The following is a 27174-nucleotide window of genomic DNA, read 5'->3' on the forward strand; positions in this document are numbered from 1 at the left end:
ATTTGCAAAATATTAGAGATTGTTTTGTTATTAGAGACTGAAATCTGAGCTATGAATTCAATCACTGAATTTATAAACGTGTTAAAGACAACCTGCCATCAGCCAGCTCATGCTATTATAGAATCCTAAATGCCTGGGCAACTTAATAGCTTATTTAATGGTTAATGTACTAAAATGCATGGGGTTCCTATTGCTGCTGCAAATTGACTACAAGACACCGAGTAAGCAAGTTGAAACCTCTTTGCCCAGCCCTTCCATCTGGAAAATGGATGTGATGGTAACACTTTCTACATGGCAAATATGTTCCCTTCTTAAGCAGCAACTTCCACCATTAGCTCACCAAAATCTATGTATCAAAAATGAATGTGAGTTGTTACAGTTAATTGTCCAAGATTGCCTTGTAGGGAGTATCACAGTATCAGTATCACAGTATCATCAGGGTTGGAAGAGACCTCACAGATCATCAAGTCCAACCCTTTACCGCAGAGCTCAAGGCTAGACCATGGCACCAAGTGCCACGTCCAATCCTGCCTTGAACAGCTCCAGGGACGGCGACTCCACCACCTCCCCAGGCAGCCCATTCCAGTGTCCAATGACTCTCTCAGGGAAGAACTTTCTCCTCACCTCCAGCCTAAATTTCCCCTGGCGCAGCCTGAGGCTGTGTCCTCTCGTTCTGGCGCTGGCCACCTGAGAGAAGAGAGCAACCTCCTCCTGGCCACAACCACCCCTCAGGTAGTTGTAGACAGCAATAAGGTCACCCCTGAGCCTCCTCTTCTCCAGGCTAAACAATCCCAGCTCCCTCAGCCTCTCCTCGTAGGGCTGTGCTCAAGGCCTCTCCCCAGCCTCGTTGCCCTTCTCTGGACACGCTCAAGCATCTCAATGTCCCTTTTAAACTGGGGGGCCCAGAACTGAACACAGTACTCAAGCTGTGGTCTAACCGGTGCAGAGTACAGGGGCAGAATGACCTCCCTGCTCCTGCTGACCACACCATTCCTGATGCAGGCCAGGATGCCACTGGCTCTCTTGGCCACCTGGGCACACTGCTGGCTCATGTTCAGGCAGGTATCAATCAGCACCCCCAGATCCCTCTCTGTCTGGCTGCTCTCCAGCCACTCCGACCCCAGCCTGTATCTCTGCATGGGGTTGTTGTGGCCAAAGTGCAGCACCCTGCACTTGGAGCTATTGAACCCCATCCCATTGGACTCTGCCCATCTGTCCAGGCAGTCAAGGTCCCGCTGCAGAGCCCTTCTGCCTTCCAACTCAGTCACATCTGCCCCCAGCTTGGTGTCATCTGCAAACTTGCTGATGACTGACTCCATACCCTCATCCAGATCATCTATGAAGATGGAAAGAGTGGAAAGAGATGGGCATTTTCAGCCACAGCTCCTCGAGAAAAGGAAAGAATCACCTTTGGGAAGGATCTCCAGCAGACTATCAAATGAGTCCAGATGATTATTTCAGACCTGTATTTTTCAGCTACATTGAAAAGTTCAGCCAGCTCTGACACCCTGGAGCGATGAGGGCTGAAACAGATGGCCTCAAGGAAAAGCTGGGGTGCACTCGCACTCCTTGGGGTCTCCTCTGTCAGCTGGAAAGAGACAGATCAGAGACGCCTGAGCCAACTGCCCCTTGGCAAATGAATCCCCTGGGGCAAACGCTCTGAGAGCGGCCTTTATAAAAGCCTTTTGGAGAGTTTGTTGCAGGGGTGCAATATCGCATAAAAATAAATATCTTCAAATAATGTTTTGGGTTTTTTTTTACCTTTTCTTCTGCCCTCACATTTGTCCTGTTTCTGTTGTCCATCGCGGGATGTGCTCTGTGGAGGTGGCATTGGCACAGCCCTGTGTGCCACCCATGGCAAACGAGGCGCCAGAATCATCGCTACGCTTTGTAGCAAGTCAGAAGAAATGGCAGCACACTTAGGGCATGCAGGCTGAGAGGAGGAATGAAGAGGGAAGGTGAGCACGTCTGGACCGACAGACAGACCTCAGGGCGAGCTACGCAAGCGCCCGGGCAGAGGCTTCACTACGTGGGTGGGCTCCGACACCTCCAGCTTCGCCCTGGCACAATGGCAGCAGGTCCTCATCCCAGGGTGCTAAAGGGAAACCCTGCCCGGGGCTGCCTGCTAGGCGCCGCGCTGAGGTACGAGCCTTTGAAGCGGCCGCTGCCAGCTAACGGCGCCTGCCCGCCCCCTGCCGCCTCCGGGGCGGATCGGGCTGCGGCGGGACTTGGACCGGCTAGGTGGGTGCTGCCGGGAGCGGCACGGAGCGGGTCGGCAGCCATGCGAACGTCGCTCGGCAGCGCCACGGAGCCGGCCGGCCCCAGGAGCACCCACGGTCGCATCTGGGCTGTCGTCCTGGGAGCAGCGGCTGGGCTTTTCCTCCTCGGGTTCTTCATCGGTACAGTGCAGACTGATTCCCCCTTCGCATCAGAGGCCTCTCTCGGTCGGAGAGGGGCCGAGCAAGGGCTGGGTTGGGGGAAGGAGCGGATGTGTTTCGTTACCCGGCGCTTTGTGGGAGATTTCCCCTCCCTGGCTCTCGTTTGATTAAATAATGGCTCAGGATCAGTTTGGAGGAGGTAGGAAAACAACAGAGCCACTTGTGTTTTGAAATTCTTCTTGGTATGTACTTGAGGCTTTTTGGTTTGTACTTGGAGTTGGTGCCCTTGGGAAGCGCTGACTGAATTCCACTGTCATGTGGAGAAAGGCCCTTTTGCTGTGCCAGTGAGCAGTGCCTCCTTGATGCCAGAGTGCTCTTGTTCTCGGCTCCCCACTAGCTCTCTTATTTGCATTACCCGTGGAACTGCTGCTGCATTTGCACTGAACATGTCCAGACTGACAAATAAAACAGATGTCAGGAACACTTTCCTTCTAGCCAGGTGTTCCTCTCTTCGCTTACTCTGGTAACGTGTACACAGTAAAGGGAGGATTGCAGAATAAGAGCCAGACAGAGCAGAGAGTGAGAAAAGAATCACAAGGCATCTGTGCCTTGCAAAGAGTGTCTCTGTTTCCGTGCGTTTTTGTAAGGCTGCTGCCTTATTACTGAGGTGGCTGATATGACCGACAGCATGCTGCTAAAGGAAGGTAGATAAGTCTCCTTAGCATCTATAGTAAAACAACTGTGATGAGCAATACAGTATTTTATTCCTCTTAATATCTACCTAGGTAATTGAGTTCTCTTACTGCATGGGGGACTGTGCCATCACATGCAGCATGCATTAGGTTATGGCTCTTGTTTGTGCAAAACCAACTGTAAAATACACAGTGAAAATGTTGTGACACCAAAGAGAAATGGTGTGTGCCATGGGAATATTACTCTGAAGTTTTTACTGTTGAATTTTCATGTGTTGTACAGGGTGGTTTGCAAAACCTACAGAAAAGAAGACATCTGTGAGGTCTGATGAGGACATGAAGGCAGCATTTATGGCCGAAATGAAAGCTGAAAACATCAAGCATTTTCTTTAGTAAGCAATATGTAGATTAATGATTCTGAAAAAGAAAAGAAAAACAACAGACAAGCAGTAACCAGCCCAAGGATGCCACCAAACAAATGATGGCATGCAGGTTCTTTGTCATAGGTTTTATCTACTGTGTTTCAGTGAGCTGTGGTTGACAGAACAGCCTATCTCAGCTCTTACTCTTGTTTGTATTAGAAGCAGTTGAGGAGTTGTCAGTAATCTCAGTACTTAATTAAAAACTGGCCAAGCTCTTGCTCAGCATTTAGTGGATGCTTGTACAGTGATGTTGAGATTCAACCTTTCTGTGTCCTTTTTCAGTCTACAGTGTTTATCCTACATTTTTTTAATGGAAAAATAATTTGCATCAAATTAGGCTGTGTGAACAAACTTAAGTCAGGAGAGATTAAATGGAAGATAGTGGAGTACAGCAATGTAAAAGAGAGGAAAATCATACCAGTGTTTGAGCCTTTAGTTTTTCCTACATCTTAGGCCTTAATACCTCGTTGCTACCCTCTCTTCATACTTTGTTATGCTGTGACAAATTTATGTGTTAACCTGTCACAATTCTGACCTTGTACTCCGCCAAAGATACACTTCTAAACTCTCCCTCTGCACAGTGCATAGCTAGAACAGATAGAGTAGATAGTAGCTGGTTATCTTGTGGTATGTTAGACTGTTCCCAGTAAATGTAACAGCCTTAAAACGTTAATAATTATTAAGACCATGGGGGTTTTCTTCACAATATTTTTCCATTCCATCTACTGTTTAAATCAGGTGATTTTAAGTATACTACTTCTTTTATAAATTCCTAGAAGCAAAGCTGCTAATGTTTGTTCCTGAAACTCAAACACTGGAAACTAACAATACAGATGTATTTAACATTTAAATTATCTTAGAATCATAGAATCAGTCAGGGTTGGAAGGGACCATAAGGATCATCTACTTCCAACTCCCCTGCCATGGCCAGGGACACCCTACCCTAGAGCAGGCTGGCCACAGCCTCATCCAGCCTGGCCTTAAACACCTCCAGGGACAGGGCCTCAACCACCTCCCTGGGCAACCCATTCCAGGCTCTCACCACTCTCATGGTGAAGAACTTCCTCCTCACCTCCAGCCTGAACCTACCCATCTCCATCTTTGCTCTATTCTGCCTAATCCTGTCACTCCCTGATATCCTGAATAGTCCTTCCCCATCTTTTTTGTAGCCCCCTTGAGATACTGGAAAACCACAAAATCAATATTCAGTGAAATGGGAATATAATACAGGAAAATGGTCTTGCAAAAGTTAAGTTTTAATGATAGCATGAGACATAAGCATCTCTAACTCAAAGCAGCCAGTCTCCAATAATAATACATAACTGCTCTAGGTTCAGCATGTCTTCTAGAAAATGGAACTGTCACTGTAACAAGGACTTTCAGTACAGTGTTCATATTAGGTGTTGACACTGGACCATGGTTTTATCAAGCAGCATTTGACTGATAAGGACTTTAGACTTGTCTGATTTGGAGAATAGGTGGCTGAGGGATGACCTTGTTGATTCTCTACAGCTTCCAGAGGAGGGGAAATGGAGGGGGAGATGCTGAGCTGTTCTTTCTGATATACAGTGATAGGACTCAAAGGAATAGTTCAGAGCTGAACCAAGTGGAGATTTTAAACTATAACCACTTCTTTACTGAGAGGGTGGTCAAACACTGGACTTGGTTTCCTAAAAGGGTGGTTGATGCCCCAAGCCTGTCAGTTTGAGACATTTGGGAAATGCTCTATTTTATTGCATGCTTTAGTCAACCCTGAAGTGGTCCGGAAGTTGGACTAGTTGATCATCATAGGTCCCTTCCATTATCCTATCCTATCCTATCAGTCTAAAGTGTGTAATTATTTCAGAGCTCTTTGTTTGGTGTCTTTGCTCTCATCTGAATGCTGGAATTAATTTTTTTCCCAGTCTTCCACACTTTGCTTACTGAAGATCCAATTTCCCTTATTAACACCATCTGATATCACATGTGCTTCCATGTCACGTTGATGACAGTATGAGGACATGATGACAACCTCATTCAGCTGAGAGTTTCTTCATGTTGCTTCACCACGAGGTTTTCTCAGTGGTCTGGACAATTTATTTTTTCAAACAATAAGTTGCTCACAATTTATGGCATCTATCACTGTTTGTTATTCACATTGCATGGCTTTTAAGTCAAAAGTTAGTGGATTTTTCTCTTCTTTGCAAACCACTGTGAACTTACTGTCTCTTATTTGCCAAGACACACTCAGTGAACTCAGAATGTTTATGCCAAAATTAATTAAAATAGTAGAATCCAAGGAGAATATCCAGTTAATTAAAAGTAGAGATGAGAGTAATTATGCACATTTCTAAACTGAATACACAAAGGTGATTATACTCAATTATTTTGTCACTTCACAAGAAAGGTCAGCCTCATTATGCATAGGAGTGATTTGCCTAAGGTCACTCAGGAGAAGAGGAATAAAGCAAGGACAGGACCCTGCAGCTGATGGCACTGTGCCATTCTTTCTAAGCAGCACTGCAAGGAAGGTACAAAAAAATAGTTAAGAATAGTCTGAAACCTTTTACCACAACTTAAGTATAAGACAGGCAAAAGCACAGATGCAGAGGTGTCTGGTCATTTAGCCTGAGTTCACCTAGTCATCCCTAGGAGGTTGATTTCCTGTTAGGCTAAGAGAAATTCTTATTATGAGCTACAGTGTCTGATCTTGACTTGTTTCTTTTTCTCTAGCAATTTTACCCAGCTTCCTCACCTAGCAGGAACAAAGGAGAATCTACATCTGGCACAGCAAGTCCAAGCTGAGTGGAAGGAGTTTGGTTTGGATTCTGTTAAGCTGTATCATTATGATGTCTTGCTTTCTTACCCAGATGCCTCTAAGCCCAACTACATCTCAGTAATTGATGAGCATGGAAATGAGGTACAGAAAACACTGTATTTTGCAACAAGGGAATAAAATAATCTTCAGACTGCTAGGAAGCCTGGGAAGGAAAGCTATGCTCTACTCTGGTAATAATGTTGGACCTGATCCAAAGCACACAGAAATTAGGGGTTCCAGTTCGCTTTCATTTGTATATTTGTCTTACAATGTGTATGCTAGAAGTACTAATTGCCCTGATCCATATAATAGACTGACATACATGGATTAAAGGAGAATTATGTAAGAAAATTGCTTTATGCATTTTAATTATTTTTAAATGACTTTTTTACTTAGAAAGAAGAAAGCAACCATGGTCAACGTCATTATTTGTATTACAGTATCACAGTATCATCAGGGTTGGAAGAGACCTCACAGATCATCAAGTCCAACCCTTTACCACAGAGCTCAAGGCTAGACCATGGCACCAAGTGCCACGTCCAACCTTGCCTTGAAGTGCCCCAGGGACGGCGACTCCACCAGCTCCCCGGGCAGCCCATTCCAGTGTATTGATTCATTATACAATATATTGGTGATTGTGCTTAATTCAGTTTCTTGATTCCTAGATTAGGCCTCAAGATGTTCTATCACATCTAATATCAGTTCATTATAGACTGGCTCCAGCACTTGCAGAAGCTCCAGAGATGAGCAGAATGCTCTTTTACCACTGGTCTAACCTGTTCTTACCCATTGCACTGAAGCCACCTTATTTAAGCAGGTTTCCTTTTCAGGAATAGGATGGAATTTTCAAGATCACAAATTGAACCAGCATGCTGAAGAGCATACTCAGTGCTTGCTAAAGTTCTGGCCACTCCTCATAGAGAATTCTAGAACTGTAGTACTCTAAACTGCAAATGCACGTGAAATGCCTGAACACAATACTTCTTTACCATATTACCTGGTTTTCTTTTTCTCTTATTTTTCTTTTGCACTAGGTTTTCAACACATCGTTATCTGAGCCTCCTCCTCCAGGATATGAGGCTGTTAGAGATGTAGTGCCACCCTACAGTGCATTTTCAGCCCAAGGAGTGCCTGAGGTAACACAACAGCAAAAAAACGGAAGTAGAAATAGCCACCTCTGAGTACATGACTGAATGGATAGATGAGGGGAGAGCAGTGAACGTTCTCTATCTTGACAGCAGCAAGGCTTTTGACACCATATCTGACAGCATCCTCATAAGCAATCTTAGGAAGTGTGGGTTAGATGAATAAGCAGTGGGGTGGATTAGAAATTGCTGAAATACAGAGCTCAGAGGGTAGTCAGTGGCACAGAGTCTAGTTAGAGGTCCATTACAGGTGTTGCTCCTCAGGGGTGAGTATTGTGTCCAGTTAGGAAGCACAGTGGATTAGTCAAGAAAAACTGAGGGTGAGGTTAGAAAGATGCAGCTCAGAGGCTGCCAGTAGCAGAAGTGGACACTGGTTATCTATGTTTTTATTTCTTGTTCTTATACATCTCAGCAAGCCTATGAGGGAAGTAGATATCACCCTTGTTTTCCTTTCACAGACTGTAATCTAGTTCTTCTGACCAGAACATTCTAGCTAGGCTCAAACTAGCACATGCTGTTGTATGAGACCACTTGAATGATTAGTCACTGCTTTTTATTAAAAAGATGGTTTTCAAAATTATACTTTTATACCTTTTTGAATTTACATTCTGGATCTTTCTGAAGTGTTTTGGTAATTTGGAGTAATGCACTAAGAAAGATTTTCTGTTACCTAATTTCAGTAGTCTAAATTGTAGGCATCGTCCCTAAACCTGGGGCTTTTTATTGGCATTTACTCTAAAACAGACTTTGAAGTATATAATCAGTGAGAGGGCAATTACTCCTCCCTACAGTAGAAATTTAAAACAGATTTGGGGTGAATCCTCCTGGAAAAGGTGAGTTTTCAGCAAACATCCCAGCTCTTTGCTGACTGTGCAGTTCACTAAAGGGTCTTTGTAGTCGATGTAGGTAGCTGACATTAAGGAAGCTGAGTTATGCATTGAATGTTGAATAACATGGTTGAAACACAATCATGAAAAACACTTTATTCATGTGCAAGGTGTATTTATTTTGACAGTCACCACTGTAGATTATGCTCTATTGAGTAAGAACAAAGTCCTGAGAATTTCCTAGGGTATAGGCATCATTCAGCATAAAGTATAATTGATACTTCCTGTGGTGTTTGAGTTCAGAATAACTATCTGTTCAAGACTGACTGCAGCTTGAACAGACTATGAAGGGAAGTAAATGCTATGTTCTGAACACTTACTCTAAGTTTCTGATTCTCCACTGTAGGTAAAGACTGTCATGATTTAGATGGTAGGAGTCTAAATTCCATAGAAGTCACTTGCCTATCTAATTGTCTCATGATAAAAGAAGATTTTGTACCCAAGCCAGTCCCAGAACTCAGAGTTCCCAGGTTATTCTCTTACTAGATCAAAATCTCCTTTTGACAGACTTATTGATGTTCTTGTTTCAAATTCTACCTCTTTCTATCAGGGTGAATTACTGTATGTGAATTATGGCCGCACTGAGGACTTCTTTCTGCTAGAGCGTGTAATGGGAATTAACTGCACAGGAAAGATTGTTATTGCCAGGTATGGGAAGATCTTCAGAGGAAATAAGGTAATGCCTCTATATTAAAATGTTACTTGTGCTATCCTTCAGCTGATTTCAAGAAGTGGAAACACTTGCCTAAAGTGTTCTGAAGATTTCAGCATAGCTGAGTTTTTCATAAAGCTGTGTTCAGAATCAGAAATGATTCCTTAGTAGAAGATCTCTAATGTGTATTTGGTATGTACATAATACATCTGTGGGGTAAAAGTAAACAAGTTAGAAATTGTAGCATACTTTTCTATTAATCTGCATGCTATAAATTGTTCCAAAATATTAGGGGCATTCTTGGGTAGTGCAGTCTAACTTTGACTGTGCTACCCTGTTGGTTCAGCTGTGCTTAAGGATGCCTGTATTGTGTTTCTTTGTAATGGTTTCTGTATACCAGGCAGAGATTATAACTACATGGAAGTTATTTTAAATTCTTTGTCTGTGTGCTAGTTTGAAGCTAGCTAGAATGTTTTGGTGAGAAGAACTAGATCATAGGCTGTGAAAGGAAGACAATGGTGATGTCTACTCCCCTCAGAATACATTAGATAACACTCTCGCCATTTTGTGGCACTCTGCTTTGGGCTTCTGACTGAGCTGCATCTCCCTAACCTCACCTTCTATTTGGACTAACCCACCTTTGCTTCATAACCTCTTGGCTGAACCTCTATTCTTCTTTAGGACTGGGGTAAGGTTGAGAGGGGCAGGGGGAAGGTGCAGGGGTGGTTGAGAGCCCCTCCTGAGGACTCAGGTTTATGGGAGGGGAGTTGTGTTTCTGTATTACCTTTTACATTTCTGTATATAACTGTATATACTGTAAATATTTACTTGTATATTGTGCTAGCTGTAAATCAATAGCTTCATTTATGTTCCCAGAGCCAGCTGAGACTAGTCTGGGTATTTCTAAAGTATGGGGGGGTAGGGAACACCCAAACCATCACAATCTGTTTATTCAATGCCCTTGTCATATAAATATTTCTGAACTACAGATTTTTGTGGCCTGACAGGAAAGGACATAATCATGTGCATTGCTTCAGGTGTTCACTTAAGTTATTTCCTCAATAGGGGTGTAAGAAAGCAATCTGTTTAAAATGTATTTGGTTCTTGAGCAAAAATTAGTTTGACCTTAATTTAGGCAAAACAGTAATTTGTATTTCTGTTACCTAGGGGTATCAAATACTGAATCTCCTTGCTGGAGTGCTAACTCTTACTAAACACTGTTGCATAGTCTTCTGTGAGCTTTTAAATGGGTAACTCAGAGCTTTACAGATACACCATTTTAACCAGTGAAAAGTGACATGGAACTCATATTCTGAGTCATATAATATTGTCACTAAATTGTTTACCACTCTTAAAGATACATGTCCTCGTTGACACTTATGAGTGCTATGTTTATTTTTACCAATTTCTAATGACTCTTTATATACTGAAGAATTCAGTAGCCTATATAAAGTCTGCAGAACTCTCATTTTCTGGCTTCCTCATGGAGTGCACAAGTAGGAGAGGATGGAGGCAAGTACTGTATTTCCTGGAAAAAGCTATGATATTTCTGAGTTAAAATACCCAAATTTAAAACTGTTGAGGATTACAGTTAATCGCTGGTCACACAGTCACTATACGTCATTGTCATTGCTAACAGCAAAAAATATGTGTCATAATGACACATATTTTCTTCTTCTCTCTACCAATCAGTATTATACAATAATAGAGTTGCATGACATTTTTTTAAATCAAAACAGCATGTGGGTCAGATCTTCTGTCATAGTAAACCTAAGATATACACTCTTTGAAATTAGTCTTGTTCATAGCCAGACAGTTTCAAGCTCTCCCATACTAATCTTCCAGTGTAGTTTGAACTCTGCGGTATGTTCCAGAGATCACTTAGGTACATAAGGTAAATACATGACTTATGAAAGATAAGGCTGCAGCAATATGATACAGGTTTTTCCATCCATGTGTGCATTTCAATACTCAGTTGATTTTACTGCTATAGGTGACAGAATACAAACTCAGGTTATACAGTAATACTTTGGAGGATGTTTTCCATGTTGCTGCAGTTGTCTCCTAGCTAAAATTCAAAGTAACAGCAAACCTTTTACTTTCATATGAAACCTGATATCTGTATATGTATTTCCAGGAAATGTTATGCTATGGCACAATTGTGGGCCCTTTACTTATTCCAAGCATTGTAAAAATCCCTGAGGAATAATCACTGTAATTTATAATACCTTCATTTGCCCCTTGGACGATAGTGTCAAGCTGTAAAGGACTTAATAGAGACTGGAGATGTGCTTTGCAGGTGAAGAATGCTGAACTGGCAGGTGCCAAGGGAATTATTCTGTACTCTGACCCTGCTGACTACTGTGCCCCAGGAGTAGATCCCTATCCAAATGGCTGGAACCTTCCAGGTGGAGGAGCCCAGCGTGGAAATGTGTTAAACTTGAATGGGGCAGGAGATCCTCTGACACCAGGTTATCCTGCAAAAGGTGAGTGACACTCAATTCATTCTCAGACAGTCTAGGATTTGGGGCTGCTTTTCCTCCACAGGAGACCCTACTGTCAATGCCAAGATCTTTTGTGCTGGAACTTAGATCGCCTGGCTGCTGCTGAGGCTTCTCAGAAGATGACCATTCTCCAGTGATTCATAGAATCATAGAATGGTTTAGGTTAGAAGTAACCTCAAAGCTCATCTAGTTCCAACCCCCCGCCATGAGGAGGGACAACTCCCACTAGAACATGTCGCTGAAGGCCTCATCTAGCTTAGCCTTGAACACCTTCAGAGAGGGAGCATCCACAACCTCCTTGGGCAACCTGTTGCAGTATTTCACCACCCTCACTGGAAAGAACTTCTTCCTAATATGTAGTTTTAATCTCCCCCCTCCCAGTTTAAACCCATTGCCCCTTGTCCTGTCATTACAAGACCTTGTAAATAGCCCCTCCCCAGCTTTCCTGTGGGCCCCCTTCAGGTACTGGAAGGTCACTATAAGATCATCTGAAAGGCTTCTCTTCTCTGCTCTTCTCATAGCAGAGGTGCTGCAGCCCTCTGATCATCTTCATGGCCCTCCTCTGGACTCACTCCAACAGTTCCATGTCCTTCTTATGTTGGAGGCTCCAGAACTGCACACAGTATTCCAGGTGGGGTCTCAGGAGAGCAGAGTAGAGGGGGAGAATTGCCTCCCTTGCCCTGCTGGCCGCACTTCTCTTGATGCAGCCCAGCACACGGTTGCTGTCTGGGCTGCATGTGCACACTGCCAGCTCATGTTGAGCTCTTCATCAACCCAGACTCCCAGATCCTTTTCCTCAGGGCTTCTCTCCAGCCATTTGCCACCCAGCCTATATCTGTGCTTGGGATTACGCTGATCCAGGTGCAGGACCTTACACCTGGCCTTGTTGAATGTCATGAGGTTAGCCTGGGCCCACCTCTTCAGCCTGTCCAGGTCCCTCTGGATGGCATCCCTGCCCTGTAGCAAGTTGACTGTGCCACACAGATGGTGTCATCTGTAGATTTGCTGAGGGTGCACTCGATTCCTCTGTCCATATCACTGTTAAACAGCACTGGTGCCACCGCTAACTTGTCACTGGTCTCCAGGTGGACAATGTGCTGTTGATCACCGCTCTCTGCATGCCACCATCCAGCCAATTCCTTATCCATCAAGGCTGTGTTTTTCCAGTTTGGTGACCAGAATGTCATGTGGGACAGAGTCAAATGCCTTACTTAGGTCCAGGTAGATGATATCACTTGCCCTTCTATTGTCCACTGTTGCTGTGACTTCATCATAAAAACCCACTAAATTTGCCAGGCATGATTTGCCCTCGGTGCAGCCATTGCTGGTTACTGCCAATCACCTCTGCTTTGTTTTCCATTTGCCTGAGCAGAACCTTCAGGAGGATCTGCTCTATGATCTTGCCAGGCACAGAGGTGAGACTGGCTGTTCTGTAGTTCCTGGGGTCATCCTTTTTTCCCTTCTTGAAGATGGACACTGTTTGCCCTTTTCCAGTCAGCAGGTACTTGACCAGTCTGCCATGACCTTTCAAAAATGATGGACAGTGGTTTAGCAGCTTCATCCATCGGTTCTCTCAGGACTCATGGGTGGATCTCGTCAAGCCCCGTGGACTTGTGCACATTCAGATTCCCTAGGTGCTCGTGAACATGATCTTCAATTAAAGTGGGCAGATCTTCCGTCTCCCAGTCCTTACTTTTGTCCCCTGGGACTGGACGTTGTGGTTGGAGCCCTTGCCATTGAAGACTCAAGCAAAAAAGTCATTGAGCACCTCAGCCTTATCCACATCCTTTGTCACCAGCTTTCCATTTCCCTTCTGGAAGGGTCCCACATTCTCTCTAGTCCTTTTCTCACTAATATACCTGAAGAAGCTCTTCATGTTCCCCTTAATGTCCCTAGCCAGATTTAATTCTAGCTGTCCTTTAGCTTTCCTCACCTGAGCTCTGGTTGCCCAAACAATTTCTTTGTATTCATCCCAGGTTACCTGTCCTTGCTTCCACTCTCTGTAGGCTTTCCTCACCTCGTTCTTCCTCAGATATTTATTTGGGCCCTGCCAAAGCTGTTTCATTTAGCACATTACCCAGATCATTTTGACTGAAGTGCATTAAGAATCCCATACCAGCACTTAAGGCAGCATATCTGAGGGAGGCCCAAGAAGAGCAAACCCTAAGAGGTGGGGAAGGTTACCTCTATAGAAGATAGATGTTCATAATAGCAGCATAGCAGGAGCAGACCATGAAAAAGATTTCTGATTCTTCATGCTGGAGTCAGTGGTCTCATTGATGAATCCTCATCTGCTTTCCTCAACAGGGATCTCTGTCAATGTTTTATGAAGAAGGAAACTATTATTTTCTATGCCTATTGGCTTGCAAACATCCAGTATTGTCCACATTGTGAAAATTAAAGTTCTCATTTGTAAAAAAAAAACATTATTTGTGTTTGAAATTTGTCAGAACAAAACCTAGACTTCTTTTTGTTTACTAAACCAGCAAACCAGAATATTAAGTAGCCCAGTGTAGGAGATGTTCTCTGCATCTCTTATCAACTGGCATTTTACTCATTTTGTTCTGTTTCCCAGATGAATATTCCCAGCCTCAGACCACAGGCTTCATCTTTGCTCTTGTTCTTTCTTTCACATGGAGGGAAACATTTCTATCTAAAAGCCTTTCAAAAGGGAAAAAAAAAGAGTTAAAATTTCCAGCCAGCTCTAAATGCAGACAGTATGGGTGAAAGTTTGTTAATGCCTCTCTGCAAACACAGTGATAGTACATAAAGAATGAAAGTGCTGAGGAAACTTCAGCCCAGCTTTTGAGGAAAATGAAATGATTGTTCTTGGCCTCAGTGTTTGGACTGTCCCGTGAACTGCATGGTTTGCTTCTGAAAGTTGTAAGTATGAAAAGTCCTGTCTTTTGCTTTCAGAGTACACCTACCGATTAGACAAAGCCAGGGGTATAGGTCTCCCAAAAATTCCAGTTCATCCCATTGGCTATCACGATGCTGAATCATTGCTGCGGTAAGTGCACAAGACATCAGGAAGGTATGAGAATACTTGAAAAGAAAGGAAAAATACTTCTGCACTCTGCTTCTGCTGTAGCTGATGAGGTAGATGCCTCAGGCTGCGCCAGGGGAGATTTAGGCTCGAGGTGAGGAGAAAGTTCTTCACTGAGAGAGTCATTGGACACTGGAATGGGCTGCCCGGGGAGGTGGTGGAGTCGCCGTCCCTGGGGCTGTTCAAGGCAGGATTGGACATGGCACTTGGTGCCATGGTCTAGCCTTGAGCTCTGTGGTAAAGGGTTGGACTTGATGATCTGTGAGGTCTCTTCCAACCTTGATGATACTGTGATACTGTTTGTCCTCTGTAGGAGGTAAAGATGTTTCTATTACAGTGTACCAGATATGCACAGAATGATCTGGAACAGATCATTTGTAATGTATAATGATTCCGGTTCTGGTGCTGCTTATAGGTTGGACTGGATGATCTTGGAGGTCTCCTTCCAACCTGGTTGATTCTATGATTCTATTCTGTGATTCTATGATCATTTATTTATATGGAAGCTCTAAATTGCCTCTCAGGATGAATAAAAGCTAACAAATTGAAGGATGACATGATACATATCTTGTAAAAGGACCACAAATGAAGTCCAGGGAAATAATTTCCATGCATGTTTGATAGGACAGTGTTAGTACTGTCCTCTGTTAAATGAAGGCATGTGCTTTCTGTCATCTGATGTCTTCTGTTGCATAATTATGAAATGATGCTAGAGAATTAATATAATGACATTGAAAAAAGTCTAGAGTATTACAGGACATATAATAAAAATGAACCTGTAAGGAATTGTGCTTATTAAACATGTAAGTGACATGAAGACACGCTACCAACTTGCCAGAGGACACCATTAAAATTCATAATCATCTTAACAAGCCAAATATGTTATCTGAGAAAACTAAGGTATGATTGAATTGGGAAGTATATCATTCCCCTAAAAATGTAGCAGTAATTATCTGTACCAGCTGCACAAATGCAGAGTAGGAAATACCAGGGTTGGCAGTAGTACCATAGGTAAGTTTTTAGAGCAGTAAGTGAACATAATCTCAGGTGGGTATTTCACAGAATCAGTCAGGTTAGAAAAGACCTTCAAGGTCATCAAGTCCAACCCAACATTGTCTAATCAACTAAACCATGCCACTAAATGCCCCATCCAGTCTTTTTAAACACTTCCAGGGATGGCAACTCCACCACCTCCCTGGGCATTCCATTCCAAAGGTCAGTCACTCTTTCTGTGAAGAACTTCTTCCCAACATCCAGCCTAAATCTCCCCCAGCGCAGCTTGAGGCTGTGTACCCTCGTTCTGTCACTGATTGACTGAGAGAAAGACCAGCCCCCGCCTGGCCACAAGTTGCTTTCAGGTAGTTGTAGAGAACAGTAAGGTCGCCCCCGAGCCTCCTTTTCTCCAGGCTAAACAACCCCAGCTGCCTCAGCCTCTCCTCATTCGTATAGGTATTTTACATCTAGATCACATGAGCAATGATTCTGCTCTGATGTCTCTTTGAATATTGAGTGAAAAAAAAAATCACAACATTCTGTCTTGGATCTCTGTGCAGGTTTCCGCATAAGTGTTGAAACTATTTATTTATTTTCAGATGGGATAGAATTTTCCTCTGATGTTTTTTTGCATACCTGATATATCTTAGTGCTGTTCTGGTGTTTTTACTCCAAACTCTCCTTTTTTTTGGAAACTTTAGGGTCATCACTGTCATGAGGATAACTGCTACTAATGAAAAAGATAATAGGTTAAAAAAAATTGTTTTTTTTTCACTTCTTCCTAGTAGTGGTGGAGCAGATTAATATGATTAAATATAACCTACCTAGATTTTTTTGCAGTAAGTTGCAAGTAATTATAGCCTTTTTTTGATTAATCCACTTTGCTTCCTAAACCCCTGGCTGAACCTCCATTCTTCCTTGGGATCCATTCTTCCTTGGGACTGGGGTAAGGTTGAGAGGGGTAGGGGGAAGGTGAAGGGGCAGCTGTGAGCCCCTTCTGGGGACTCAGGTTTCTGGGAGGGCTGTTGTGTTTCTGTATTACCTTTTACCTTGTCTATTTCTGTATATAACTTAATATACTGTAAATATCTGCTTGTATATTCTGCTAAGCTGTAAATAATAAGCTGTATTCAATTTCCAGAGCCAGCTGAGTTTAGTCTGGGTGATTTCCAATGTGGGGGGGTGGGGAACATCCAAACCATCACACTTGGTTTACATAATTATAAGTGAAATCCTCTAAAAATACGGGGTCCTTGCCTTCATTTTTGTCTTGAGAAAGTCATAACTTCCAGTTGTTCTTGCTATCATATTTCTGATATTAAAAATATACTGAGGATTTAAAGACACACTGGAAGTGTTGTGTGGAATACAGTGTGGCTGAAGTATGCATTTACAGTGAAGGACATGCTTCATTTGCAATAAATATGTTTTGCCTAATAAGAACTAGAGCATACTGCACACTTTTTAATAATTTTAATGTCTCACACAACTTTATGTCAAAAAATGCAAATCCTTTTAAGCAGATGAATAAGTAATCAGGTAATTGCAATCCACAGAATTATTGCATTTCAGTTTGTGTTAACTGAGAAAAAAAAGTCTCACCTTTGACAATGGAACAAGAAAAGGTGACTTGGACTGATGAAGTTTAGCCCAGTTTTAGGCATTTTTGAAGCACATCGAATGTGTTCTACCAGGTTATACAGTGTCCAGGAGCAGGCACTAATAGTGCTGTTAAACTGTTAGAGTGGTTCAAGTTACTGCCTCCTAATTCAAATGCAAATACAGTTCAGGGCAGTAGAAAGTTCCTGGGACCATTTACAAGAGGCAGTTTGTATGCAAAACCTTTGGAGAGCATCACTGTTTTGAAAGCCATTCCAAGCTGATCTCAGTGCTCAGGACTATTCTGTGTTAATTTACTTGTGTTACTGTAGCCAAAAAGACAGATTGTTCTCCTGTGGAAGTCTGTATTATAAATACAAAGACCATCACTGTGGTCTGTGTGTGCATGCAACCTAACAAAATGTAGTTCCCAGTTCCTTATTTGTGTTTGGTGATATTTTAAGATGTCTAGAGCTAATATTCTTTTTTTATAACAGTAACATGGGAGGACATGCACCACCAGATAGTAGCTGGAAAGGAAGTTTGAATGTATCTTACAACGTTGGTCCGGGTTTCGCCACAAGTTATTCTACAAGGTCAGTTTTGTGTCATAAGGAAAGCATCCTTGGGACCAGAGGAAAACAGCAGTTTGACTGAAGGTAGAATAGTTGGGGTTATTTGCATTGTTCCTTTGAGTATGACTATTACCCTGGGTTGAAATGTGCACAGTGGAAAACTTCAGCAGATTTACATTTTGATTGGATGGACACAAATGAATTGCTTCAGTTTCCAGCTAGTCTTGAACCAATTTTATTTGAGAAACATCTAGCTTTTGGCAGACTATTTGATGACACTGATTATTTCTTTTGAGAATTGAATCTGTCATATTTTTAAAATTCATTTACAGAAAATAGGATTAACCTCCACCCTGAGTTTTGCTGAAAAAAATGTGAACTACAACATCATTTTTATTGCTTCAAATTGTTTTAAAACTGATTTAGTAATTGGAGTTTAGGGCTAAAGTCCTGGTGTTTCAGTCCTGGCTGAGCTGTTATACTGGCCTCATATTAACAGTTTGACCTATTCCCTATGTCTTAGTCATGCAATATAAAAAAATACTTCTGAAAAATATACAGACAACCTTTGAGGATGAGTTGCTGCACCTCCAGCTGTGCAGTAGATAAAAAGTCTTTTGATGCAACCTTCTAGATGATTAGAATGATTTACCTTTTTAGCATTATATGGCTTTAATTTTTCTTTCACTCTTCTAACTTTAAATTCTAGCTGCTAGCAAAAAAATCTTTGAGTTTGGAGTTCTGAGCCTTTAATCCATATAAATCCTTCTGACATCAATAACAGTACATAGCTTTCAAGGGCTGAATGCTGTTTACAATTGTAGAAGTATAAATGCAGAAAAAAAAGTACACTGAAATCCTTTCAGATTTACTTTGGTTTAATGGAGGGTAAATCTGGCCAAACTGCCTTCCTTATCATTCATATTGTACACTTTTGAAAGGTGTCAAGATGGTTTATTGTCTAATCTGGTGGCTTTTCTCTTTGAACTTTCTTCCCAATACAACAGAATGGTGAAAATGCACATTCATAGCAACAACGAAATAAGAAGGATTTACAATGTCATTGGTACCATCAGAGGCATGGTGGAACCAGGTAAAGTCATCTGTCTTCAGTGTAATGTGCGCATGCAAAGACCTCTACATGCACTTTGTAGTTACAAGGGGGAAAGGAGGAATATACTTTTCCCTGAAATATTGCACTACATGATCATTGGTGATGAAATATTTATTACAACAGCTTTCATATGGGTCAGGCTATGTCAGCATTTTCACTGTAAATGCTGATTTTCAAGGGGGAGTCAAAAATATTTGTCTTCAGGCATGGAACTTTGCAACTGAAAGAGTATTCTTAAGTGGGTATTCTTCCCTGCTAAGACAGGAATGGATTTTGACATCTGAAGATAGAATATTCACCAATATTCACCTCCTTTCTTACAGTCTCTTGTAACCAGTGCAGTTTTACACTCTAAAAAAACAGATATATAAACGTTGCTAGGAGGACAATAACATTTTTTTTTTCTCGTCCTGGTTGGGTGGTCTATAACAGACTCCAACCAGGATGTCAGATTTGTTAGTCCTCCCTCTGATTTTAACCCACAAGCTCTCAACCCTTTCGTCCCTCACCTCAAACTCAGTGTGATGGTTTGGGCTCTTACCCGCCCCCCCCCCCCCCCCCCCCCACTTTTGAATTTGCCCCAGCTAACTCAGACGGACCCTGGGAATATAAATGAAGCTATTTATTTTACAGCAGCAAATATACAGGCAGCTATTTACAATATGTACAGTTATATACAGAAATATACAAAGGATAAACAATACAGAAGCACAACTCCCCTCTCAGAAACCTGAGTCCCCAGGAGGGGCTCTCAAACCACCCCAACACCTCCCCTTGCCCACTCAATCTTACCCCAGTTCTCAGAAAGAAGAGAGGTGCAGCCAAGAGGGTTAGGGAGCAAGGTTATTGGGAGCAAGGTTAATGAGATGCAGCCTTATCAAAGCCCAGAAACAAAGTGAGAGACAAAATGGAGAAAGCTATCAAATGTTTTCCTTCTTCTTCCCAGAACTCTCAGCGAGACTGTGAGAGAAGTTGACATCACCATTGTTTTCATTTTTCACAGCCCGTTAGCTAGTTCTTTTCACCAAAACATTCTAGCTTGCTTCAAACTAGCACACTCAGTGGCAAGGAGTGACTCCCTAATATACAGGGCCACCCCTCCTCCTCTTCTCCCTGGCCTATCTCTTCTGAAGAGGCTATATCCCCCCAGTATAGCACTCCAGTCGTGCCTGTCATCCCACCAAGTTTCTGAAATGGTGACTATACCATAGTCACCCTGGTGGACCAGGACTTCCAGTTCCTCCTGCTTGTTACCCAAGCTGTGTGCATTGGTGTAGATGCACTTCAGCTGAGCTCTCGATTCCTCAACTGACCCTAGTTTCCTTCCCCCACTCTCCTTCTCAGAGACAGTAATTGCTTCACCCACCCCCTTCAGACCTAGTTTAACGCCTGCCTAATGAGCCCTGCCAACTCCAGTGCCAGGACTCTCCTGCCCCTCCTAGACAAGTGCACCCCAACACGATCAAGCAGGTCCAGCGCAGCAGAAGTTCCCCCATGGTCAAAGAACCCAAAATGCCGTGGCTGGCACCATCCCTTGAGCCATTTGTTGATATCGTAGGTTCTGCTGTTCCTCTCTGTGAACTCCCTTGCCACAGAGGGAACTGAGCAGAACACCACCTGTGCTCCTGCCCCATCTATCAATTTCCCCAGGGCCTTAAATTCCTTTTTAATTGCCCTGGTGGCCTTCTTCTCAATTTCGTCCCTGCCAGCCTGTATTACCAGCAAAGGGCAGTAATCAGAGGGCCGGATTAGGTTAGGGAGTCTCCTGGTGATGTGCCTAACTTGACAAGGGCAATGGCTGGAAGCTGAAGCATAGGAAGTTTCAAGTAAACACAAAGAATTTCTTGACTGTGAGGGTGACAGAACACTGGAAGAGGCTTGGAGATATTCAAGACTTGCTTGGATGTGTTCCTCCACGATCTGGTATAGGTTCAGCCAAGTACTCCAGGTCATCCTCAGTAAGCTGAAAGAAACAACTCAACACAGAGAAACTCAGCCTAAGGAAGCCTACCCAGCACCCGTGAGCAATATTAGAGCAATGTCAGAGCAATCGTCAGGCCTAGCCCTACCTAGCCGGGGGGCCACACCAGGCCCCCCGGCCTTTGAATCCCCTCCACCATTCACCCAGTGATGCACCACAGAGCACTCACCAGTGATGATCCGAGGAGGATCCTTCTGCCCACAATGGGCAAGCTTGGGGCTTGCCTTTCCTGGGGCCACTTATACAGGGGAGTGGGTGGGTGGGGGCTAAGTGGTGACACCTGGGGTGGGAGGAGACTTCAATAGAATCCAGATTGAAAAGGGGAGTGGGCAGGGAGGGCAAAGTGGTGACACCTGGGGTGGGAGGAGACTCCAACAAAACCCAGGTGTTATGAGTTTGGGGGGAAAAAAGAGGAAAATGCATTGTGCAGGAGAGAAGGAGGTGGATATGGGGGAGAAGGGAGGGAAATGGAGAGGAAAAGGATGGAGATGAGAACAGGAAGATGGAATGGTCTATTTGCAGTCATCTTGAATGTTAATTTGCACAGCAAGCGATCTGTGAATCTGGGCAGTCCTGTTTTCCTTGTATTTCTTTGCCTTTCTCACATTTGTCAGCTTAGCTTATTTTTTTTACAGAGTGGATAAAAAGAAATATTTTTGCTTGGTGTTTTTGGTGATCAAATTGAAGTATGTAACAAAATTATACACAAATCATCACTGAATAGAAGTCAGCAGTAAGATTTTGTAACATTTCATCATGAACAACAGTTTGCAAATGATGCAGAGATGCCTACCAGGAAGCCAGAAACATGCTCTGATATCAGCTTGGAGAATAGAAGACTCCACAGAGACCTTCCAGTACCTAAAGGTGACCAACAAGAAGGCTGAAGAGGGACTGTTTACAAAGGCCTGAAGTGGCAGGATGAAGGGCAGTGGTTTTAAACTAGAGAAGAGATTTAGGTTGGATGTTAGCAGAAAGATCTTTACCGTGGAGGTAGTGAAGCACTGGAACAGGTTGCCCAATTTGGTAGTTGAGGCCCCATCGTTGGAGATAGTCAAGGTCAGGCTCATCAGGGCTCTGGGCAAACAGAATCAGTGCAGGATCATACAATCATAGAATCATAGAATCAAGCAGGTTGGAAGAGACCTCCAAGATCATCCAGTCCAACCTATCACCCAGCCTATCCAATCAACTAGACCATGGCACTAAGTGCCTCATCCAGTCTTTTCTTGAAGCCCCCCAGGGACGGTGCCTCCACCACCTCCCTGGGCAGCCCATTCCAATGGGAAATCACTCTCTCTGTGAAGAACTTCTTCCTAACATCCAGCCTATACCTACCCGAGCACAACTTGAGACTGTGTCCCCTTGTTCTATTGCTGGTTGCCTGGGAGAAGAGGCCACCCCCCACCTGGCTACAATGCCCCTTCAGGTAGTTGTAGACAGTAATAAGATCACCCCTGAGCCTCCTCTTCTCCAGGCTAAACAGGCCCAGCTCCCTCAGCCTCTCCTCATAGGATTTGTGCTCCAGGCCCCTCACCAGCTTTGTCACCCTTCTCTGGACATGTTGCAACACCTCAACATCTCTCTTGAATTGAGGGGCCCAGAACTGGACACAGCACTCAAGGTGTGGTCTGACCAGTGCTGAGTACAGGGGAAGAATAACCTCCCTTGTCCTACTGGCCACACTGTTCCTGATGCAGGCCAGGATGCCATTGGCTCTCTTGGCCACCTGGGCACACTGCTGTCTCATCTTCAGCTACTATCTGCCAGTATCCCGCGGTCGCTTTCCTCCTGGCTGCTCTCCAGCCATTCTGTCCCCAGCCTGTAGTGCTGCTTGGGGTTGTTGTGGCCAAAGTGCAGAACCCTGCACTTGGCCTTGTTAAATCTCATCCCATTGGCCTCTGCCCACCCATCCAGCCTGTCCAGGTCCCTCTGCAGGGCTCTCCTACCTTCCAACAGATCAACACCTGCTTCTAGCTTGGTGTCATCTGCAAACTTACTGATGCTGGACTCAATCCCCTTGTCCAGGTCATCAATAAAGATATTGAACAGGACTGGGCCCAGCACTGATCCTTGGGGAACACCACTAGTGACAGCTGCTGACTGGATGTGGCACCATTCACCACCACTCTCTGAGCTCTGCCATTCAACCAGTTCTTGATCCATATCAGAGTGAATCTGTCCAAACCATGAGCTGCCAGCTTGGTTAGGAGCTTCTTGTGGCAGACAGTGTCAAAGGCTTTGCTGAAGTCCAAGTAGACTACATCCACAGCCTGCCCCACATTCACCAGGCGGGTAACCTGATCATAAAAGGAGATCAGGTTGGTGAGGCAGGACCCCTTGCTGACTGCAGGGGAGTTGGACTAGATGACCTTTGGAGGTCCCTTCCAACTCAAATTGTTCTATGATTCTATGATTCTATGATCATTTAACTCATAACTGTAGCACCTCCCCATTGCCTGTAACACAAGTGTTAGCCATATTATAGCAGCATTATGATCTCATTAATCACATCTCCATCAGAAGTTGGAGAACCTATTTTATGACTGACTCTGTATACATTAAGAAAGGTGTTGAGATACTGGAAAGTGCCCAGAGAAGGGCAGCAAAGCTGGTGAAAGGCCTGCAAGACAAGCCCTATGAAGAGAGGCTGAGGGAGCTGGGGGTGTTTAGCCAGGAGAAGAGGAGGCTCAGGGGGGACCTCATTGCTGTCTACAACTACCTGAAGGGAGGCTGTAGCCAGGTGGGGGTTGGTCTCTTCTCCCAGACAACCAGCAATAGAACAAGGGGACACAGTCTCAAGTTGTGCCAAGGGAGATATAGGCTGGATGTTAGGAGGAAGTTCTTCACAGAGAGAGTGATTGACATTGGAATGAGCTGCCCATGGAGGTGCTGGAGTCGCTGTCCCTGGAGGTGTTGAAGAAAAGTCTGGCTGAGGCACTCAGTGCCATGGTCTAGTTAATTGACTAGGGCTGGGTGCTAGGTTGGAGTGGATGCTCTTGGAGGTCTCTTCCAACCTGGTTGATTCTATGATTCTATGACATTGAATGTATATAGAGGTACTACATTATGAAGGTAATTAGTGGGTCAGCTTTACCATGAAGTACACTACTGTAAAATGGAAAAGATGCCTCTGTCTTTAGAGTAAAGCTGCAGCATATCCAATAATGGAAGTAATATTATCAAATTTAAGAGGTTGTAAGCCTTATGGAATCAAGTTACTGTTTGATGAATTCTTTAGAACTGGCTGAAATATGTCTTTGGAGATCTAAAATGTCTTTTGCCTTCCTACAGTGTATATTATAAACTATGAACTTTTGTTGCCTGATGCCTACATGGAAAATTAGAGATTACTTCCAATTAATATCTTCATGTCAGGTTATTTCCATAATTAATTTCTCTAGACAGGTATGTCATCTTGGGAGGTCACCGTGACTCATGGGTTTTTGGTGGCATTGATCCTCAGAGTGGAGCAGCTGTGGTTCATGAGATTGTGAGGAGTTTTGGAATACTGAAAAGGAAAGGTAAGAAAACAAAAGAGCAAAGCACACCAAAATTGCAGCTCTCAGTAGTGTCCATCAATTTCTCTGGAATGTAAGCATATGCTTAAAATTACACACATTTATCTGACTGATCTCTCAAATAGTCATGCTGCTCTTCAGCTGTTAAGTATTTTCAGTTGCAGCCTTGCTATATGTGAGGTTATTCTATTCAAAAGAAAGTACCCATAAAAAAATCCCAAATCATAGAATGTGGGACACTGAAAGAAATACAACATTTAGGTTAAATTGACTACTGCCTATTTGAGGCTGGTCATACTTAATAAACTCAGTGGTCCTGTAAAACTGATGCAGAGGTGGACTGATCAAGTCCTCATGAGGGCAACATCAAGAGCCTTTTTAGCATGTAGCTGTAGTTTGGAGACAGGCCCAAGAATAAAGGAAGCATATCTGTGTAATGCAGAGAGTGAACTGTTGAAACATAGTAGGAGGTAATGGTTAAAAATACCTCATGCCTAGTTACATTAAAGTAGGAACAAATGTCACCTTTACCAAGTTTCTGCTGCTGGCAAAGCAAATGCTATCTCCCTATCTGACATCTCACAGAGAGAAGATCTGATGTTTTCTTTGCCTACCCTGAAAATCTATTGACATTTAGTTTCCATTCCCTTCCAGTTATTGGATACTGGGGGAAAGTGTCTTTGGAATGATGGCTGGAAATAAACCAAAGAGGTGAAAAGGAAAGGGAGCAAAAGATAAAACAAGTTTCAGTGACCTGAAAGAAAACTTTGGGCAGAGGTACAGAGGCAGGGCAGTAAAATCTGTTCCATTTGGCCTGGGTTTAAATCAAATATAGAACTTCAAAAGGAAGGTCTTTGTTTTGAAGGTGATCTGTCAAAGTTACAGAACATTCCTTAGGTTTTGAAATCCAGCATTTGGGAGACAAGTCAGAGAAACTCAGAAATAGATATGAAAAACACTTAGATAGATAGGCCAAACACTTTTCTGTTGAAGTAAACTCTGATATATAATGTGTGCTGAATTGAAGGGGTAAACCTTGTAGACTAGGATTATCAGTTGGACTTGATCCCAAGGGCTTTTTCCAACCTGAATGTTTCTATGATTCTGTGAAGAGAGCAGTAAGAGTAGAAGAGCTTTTTTCAAGAATCTCTGCATAGGCATATAGGCACAGTTTGAAATTTTAGACAATGTTCTTGCAGTTAAAGCTGAGAAAAGGAAAAGAATACATTGTTGATACAGTACTGAAGTAGAAGTGAGAATACTACAAAATTAGCAAACCATTATTACATTATGTTAGTGAATAAATTTGTGTTAAATGTCCTGGAAAAATACCTTTCACTACTGATCAGGATGAAAGGCATGTAACAAGCAGTCTCTATTTCTGTAATACAAATTTCATAACCTTTTATTGCAGGATGGAGGCCAAGGAGGACAGTGATATTTGCAAGCTGGGATGCAGAGGAATTTGGCTTGTTAGGATCAACAGAGTGGGCTGAGGTAAACCAATAATGTAAAAAGAAAAAAATTCACAGTGGAAGATCCCTTCCTTCCTCTCTCTTCCTTTCTCTCTCTCCCACCTCCTTCCCAAGAATTTAGGGCTCCTTGCAGTTTATATCTGTCCCTGAAGCAGCTGTTACTTCTATGGACGGGAAAATAGTTCTAAGTAAAAAAAGTTCATCAGCATTTTCTTCTTCTTCTCATAGGAAAATGTCAAAGTATTGCAAGCACGGGCAGTGGCTTATATCAATGCAGATTCCTCCATTGAAGGTACACAGCTTTGACTTGGGGTTTACAGGAGTAATGACACACCTAAAGAGAAGGCATTTTTGCTTGGAGATCCATGAAAGCTTCCATATGATAATTTTGTCTCATTAGTTTGGGAGTAGATAGGGGAGGAAACTGTGACCCAGAATCAATGACAGTGTGTCCTTCAGTTATTCCTGTTCCCCCAGGGAAAAAGTCCGTTACAGTAACTACACTGTTTGGGAAGTCATGTGGAAGGACAAGAAGTGTTGTGCCCCTATAAGCAGTTCTGTGGCAATTCTTTAGTCAACTTCCTCTCTTATAACATGCATAGTAAACACAGGGACGTAGGTAAAGTTCTTAAGGGTTGCTTCTAAAGCTGGGCTGTAATTCACCCTAAACAATACAAATTCACTGACAAGATCACAGAGGAACTCTTCTGCAAGGAGAATCAGCTTGTTCCTTGTCGAAAGCATAGCTCTCTAGTCCTTTTCTTATTAATAAATAATGGTGTGAGGGTTCAGATGAGTAGAATATGCTTCTGCAAATAACTTGTATTTTTTTCAGGCAACTACACACTACGAGTGGATTGCACACCACTGATGTACAAACTGGTGTACAGTCTGACTAAAGAGGTAATGTCACTTACAGTTTTTAGCCAGCATGTTCAGTGCTCACTTACTGGTAAGTAAAAGGTAGGGACCTTTGTCAGGAAATACCCTCACCATCTTAAGTGTAAGAGGGCCCTTGCTTGCAGAGTGTGTCTTAGAAGCTGGTACTAAAAGCTTTTATTTCTGTGGATTTTTTCCCTGTTCATCTGTATTAAAGCATGAACATTTAATTAAATTTCTAGGTCTATATTTCATATATTTCTATAATGTACATTGAGCTACAGTATATATTTTATGACTGCTCTGTATCTGTCTTTTCCAATTGATATTTTGATTTGTTATCTTGTGGAAGCTGCATTAAACTGATACAGGAGTAAAGAAAATGTAACACAGTATAATAAATTTCTGGCAATTGAAAGACAATGAATAAAATTTAACTCTGTTAAAATTAGGTGCCCAGATAGAAATATTTCTGTCTTGAACAGCAGAAGAGCTAATCACCTTTAGTTCCTGT

General features: G+C 43.0%; 1 protein-coding gene across 4 annotated transcripts in view; it reads left to right on the top strand.

Annotated features, from left to right (window-relative positions):
* Positions 1-2109: 2109 nt before the first annotated feature.
* Positions 2110-27174, top strand: part of LOC135189415 (putative N-acetylated-alpha-linked acidic dipeptidase) — a 34789-nt gene continuing 9724 nt past the window's right edge. Inside the window, exons 1-13 of one of the 4 annotated variants that reach the window (XR_010308069.1) lie at positions 2110-2399; positions 3354-3462; positions 6205-6391; positions 7324-7425; positions 8872-8997; positions 11273-11459; positions 14394-14487; positions 17613-17711; positions 18698-18783; positions 24190-24309; positions 25721-25803; positions 26010-26073; positions 26617-26684. Coding sequence is in view for 3 of the 4 variants with exons in the window: in XM_064169763.1 (XP_064025833.1) it covers positions 2282-2399; positions 3354-3462; positions 6205-6391; positions 7324-7425; positions 8872-8997; positions 11273-11459; positions 14394-14487; positions 17613-17711; positions 18698-18783; positions 24190-24309; positions 25721-25803; positions 26010-26073; positions 26617-26684 (1443 nt within the window). In the remaining variant the exon portion in view is untranslated. Of the gene's footprint in view, positions 2578-3353; positions 3463-6204; positions 6392-7323; positions 7426-8871; positions 8998-11272; positions 11460-14393; positions 14488-16392; positions 16463-17612; positions 17712-18697; positions 18784-24189; positions 24310-25720; positions 25804-26009; positions 26074-26616; positions 26685-27174 lie in introns of those variants that run through there. The other 3 variants (XM_064169763.1, XM_064169774.1, XM_064169785.1) reach the window with 3 other exon arrangements.

This window comes from Pogoniulus pusillus, chromosome 3, assembly GCF_015220805.1.
Source record: "Pogoniulus pusillus isolate bPogPus1 chromosome 3, bPogPus1.pri, whole genome shotgun sequence".
Taxonomy (NCBI): domain Eukaryota; kingdom Metazoa; phylum Chordata; class Aves; order Piciformes; family Lybiidae; genus Pogoniulus; species Pogoniulus pusillus.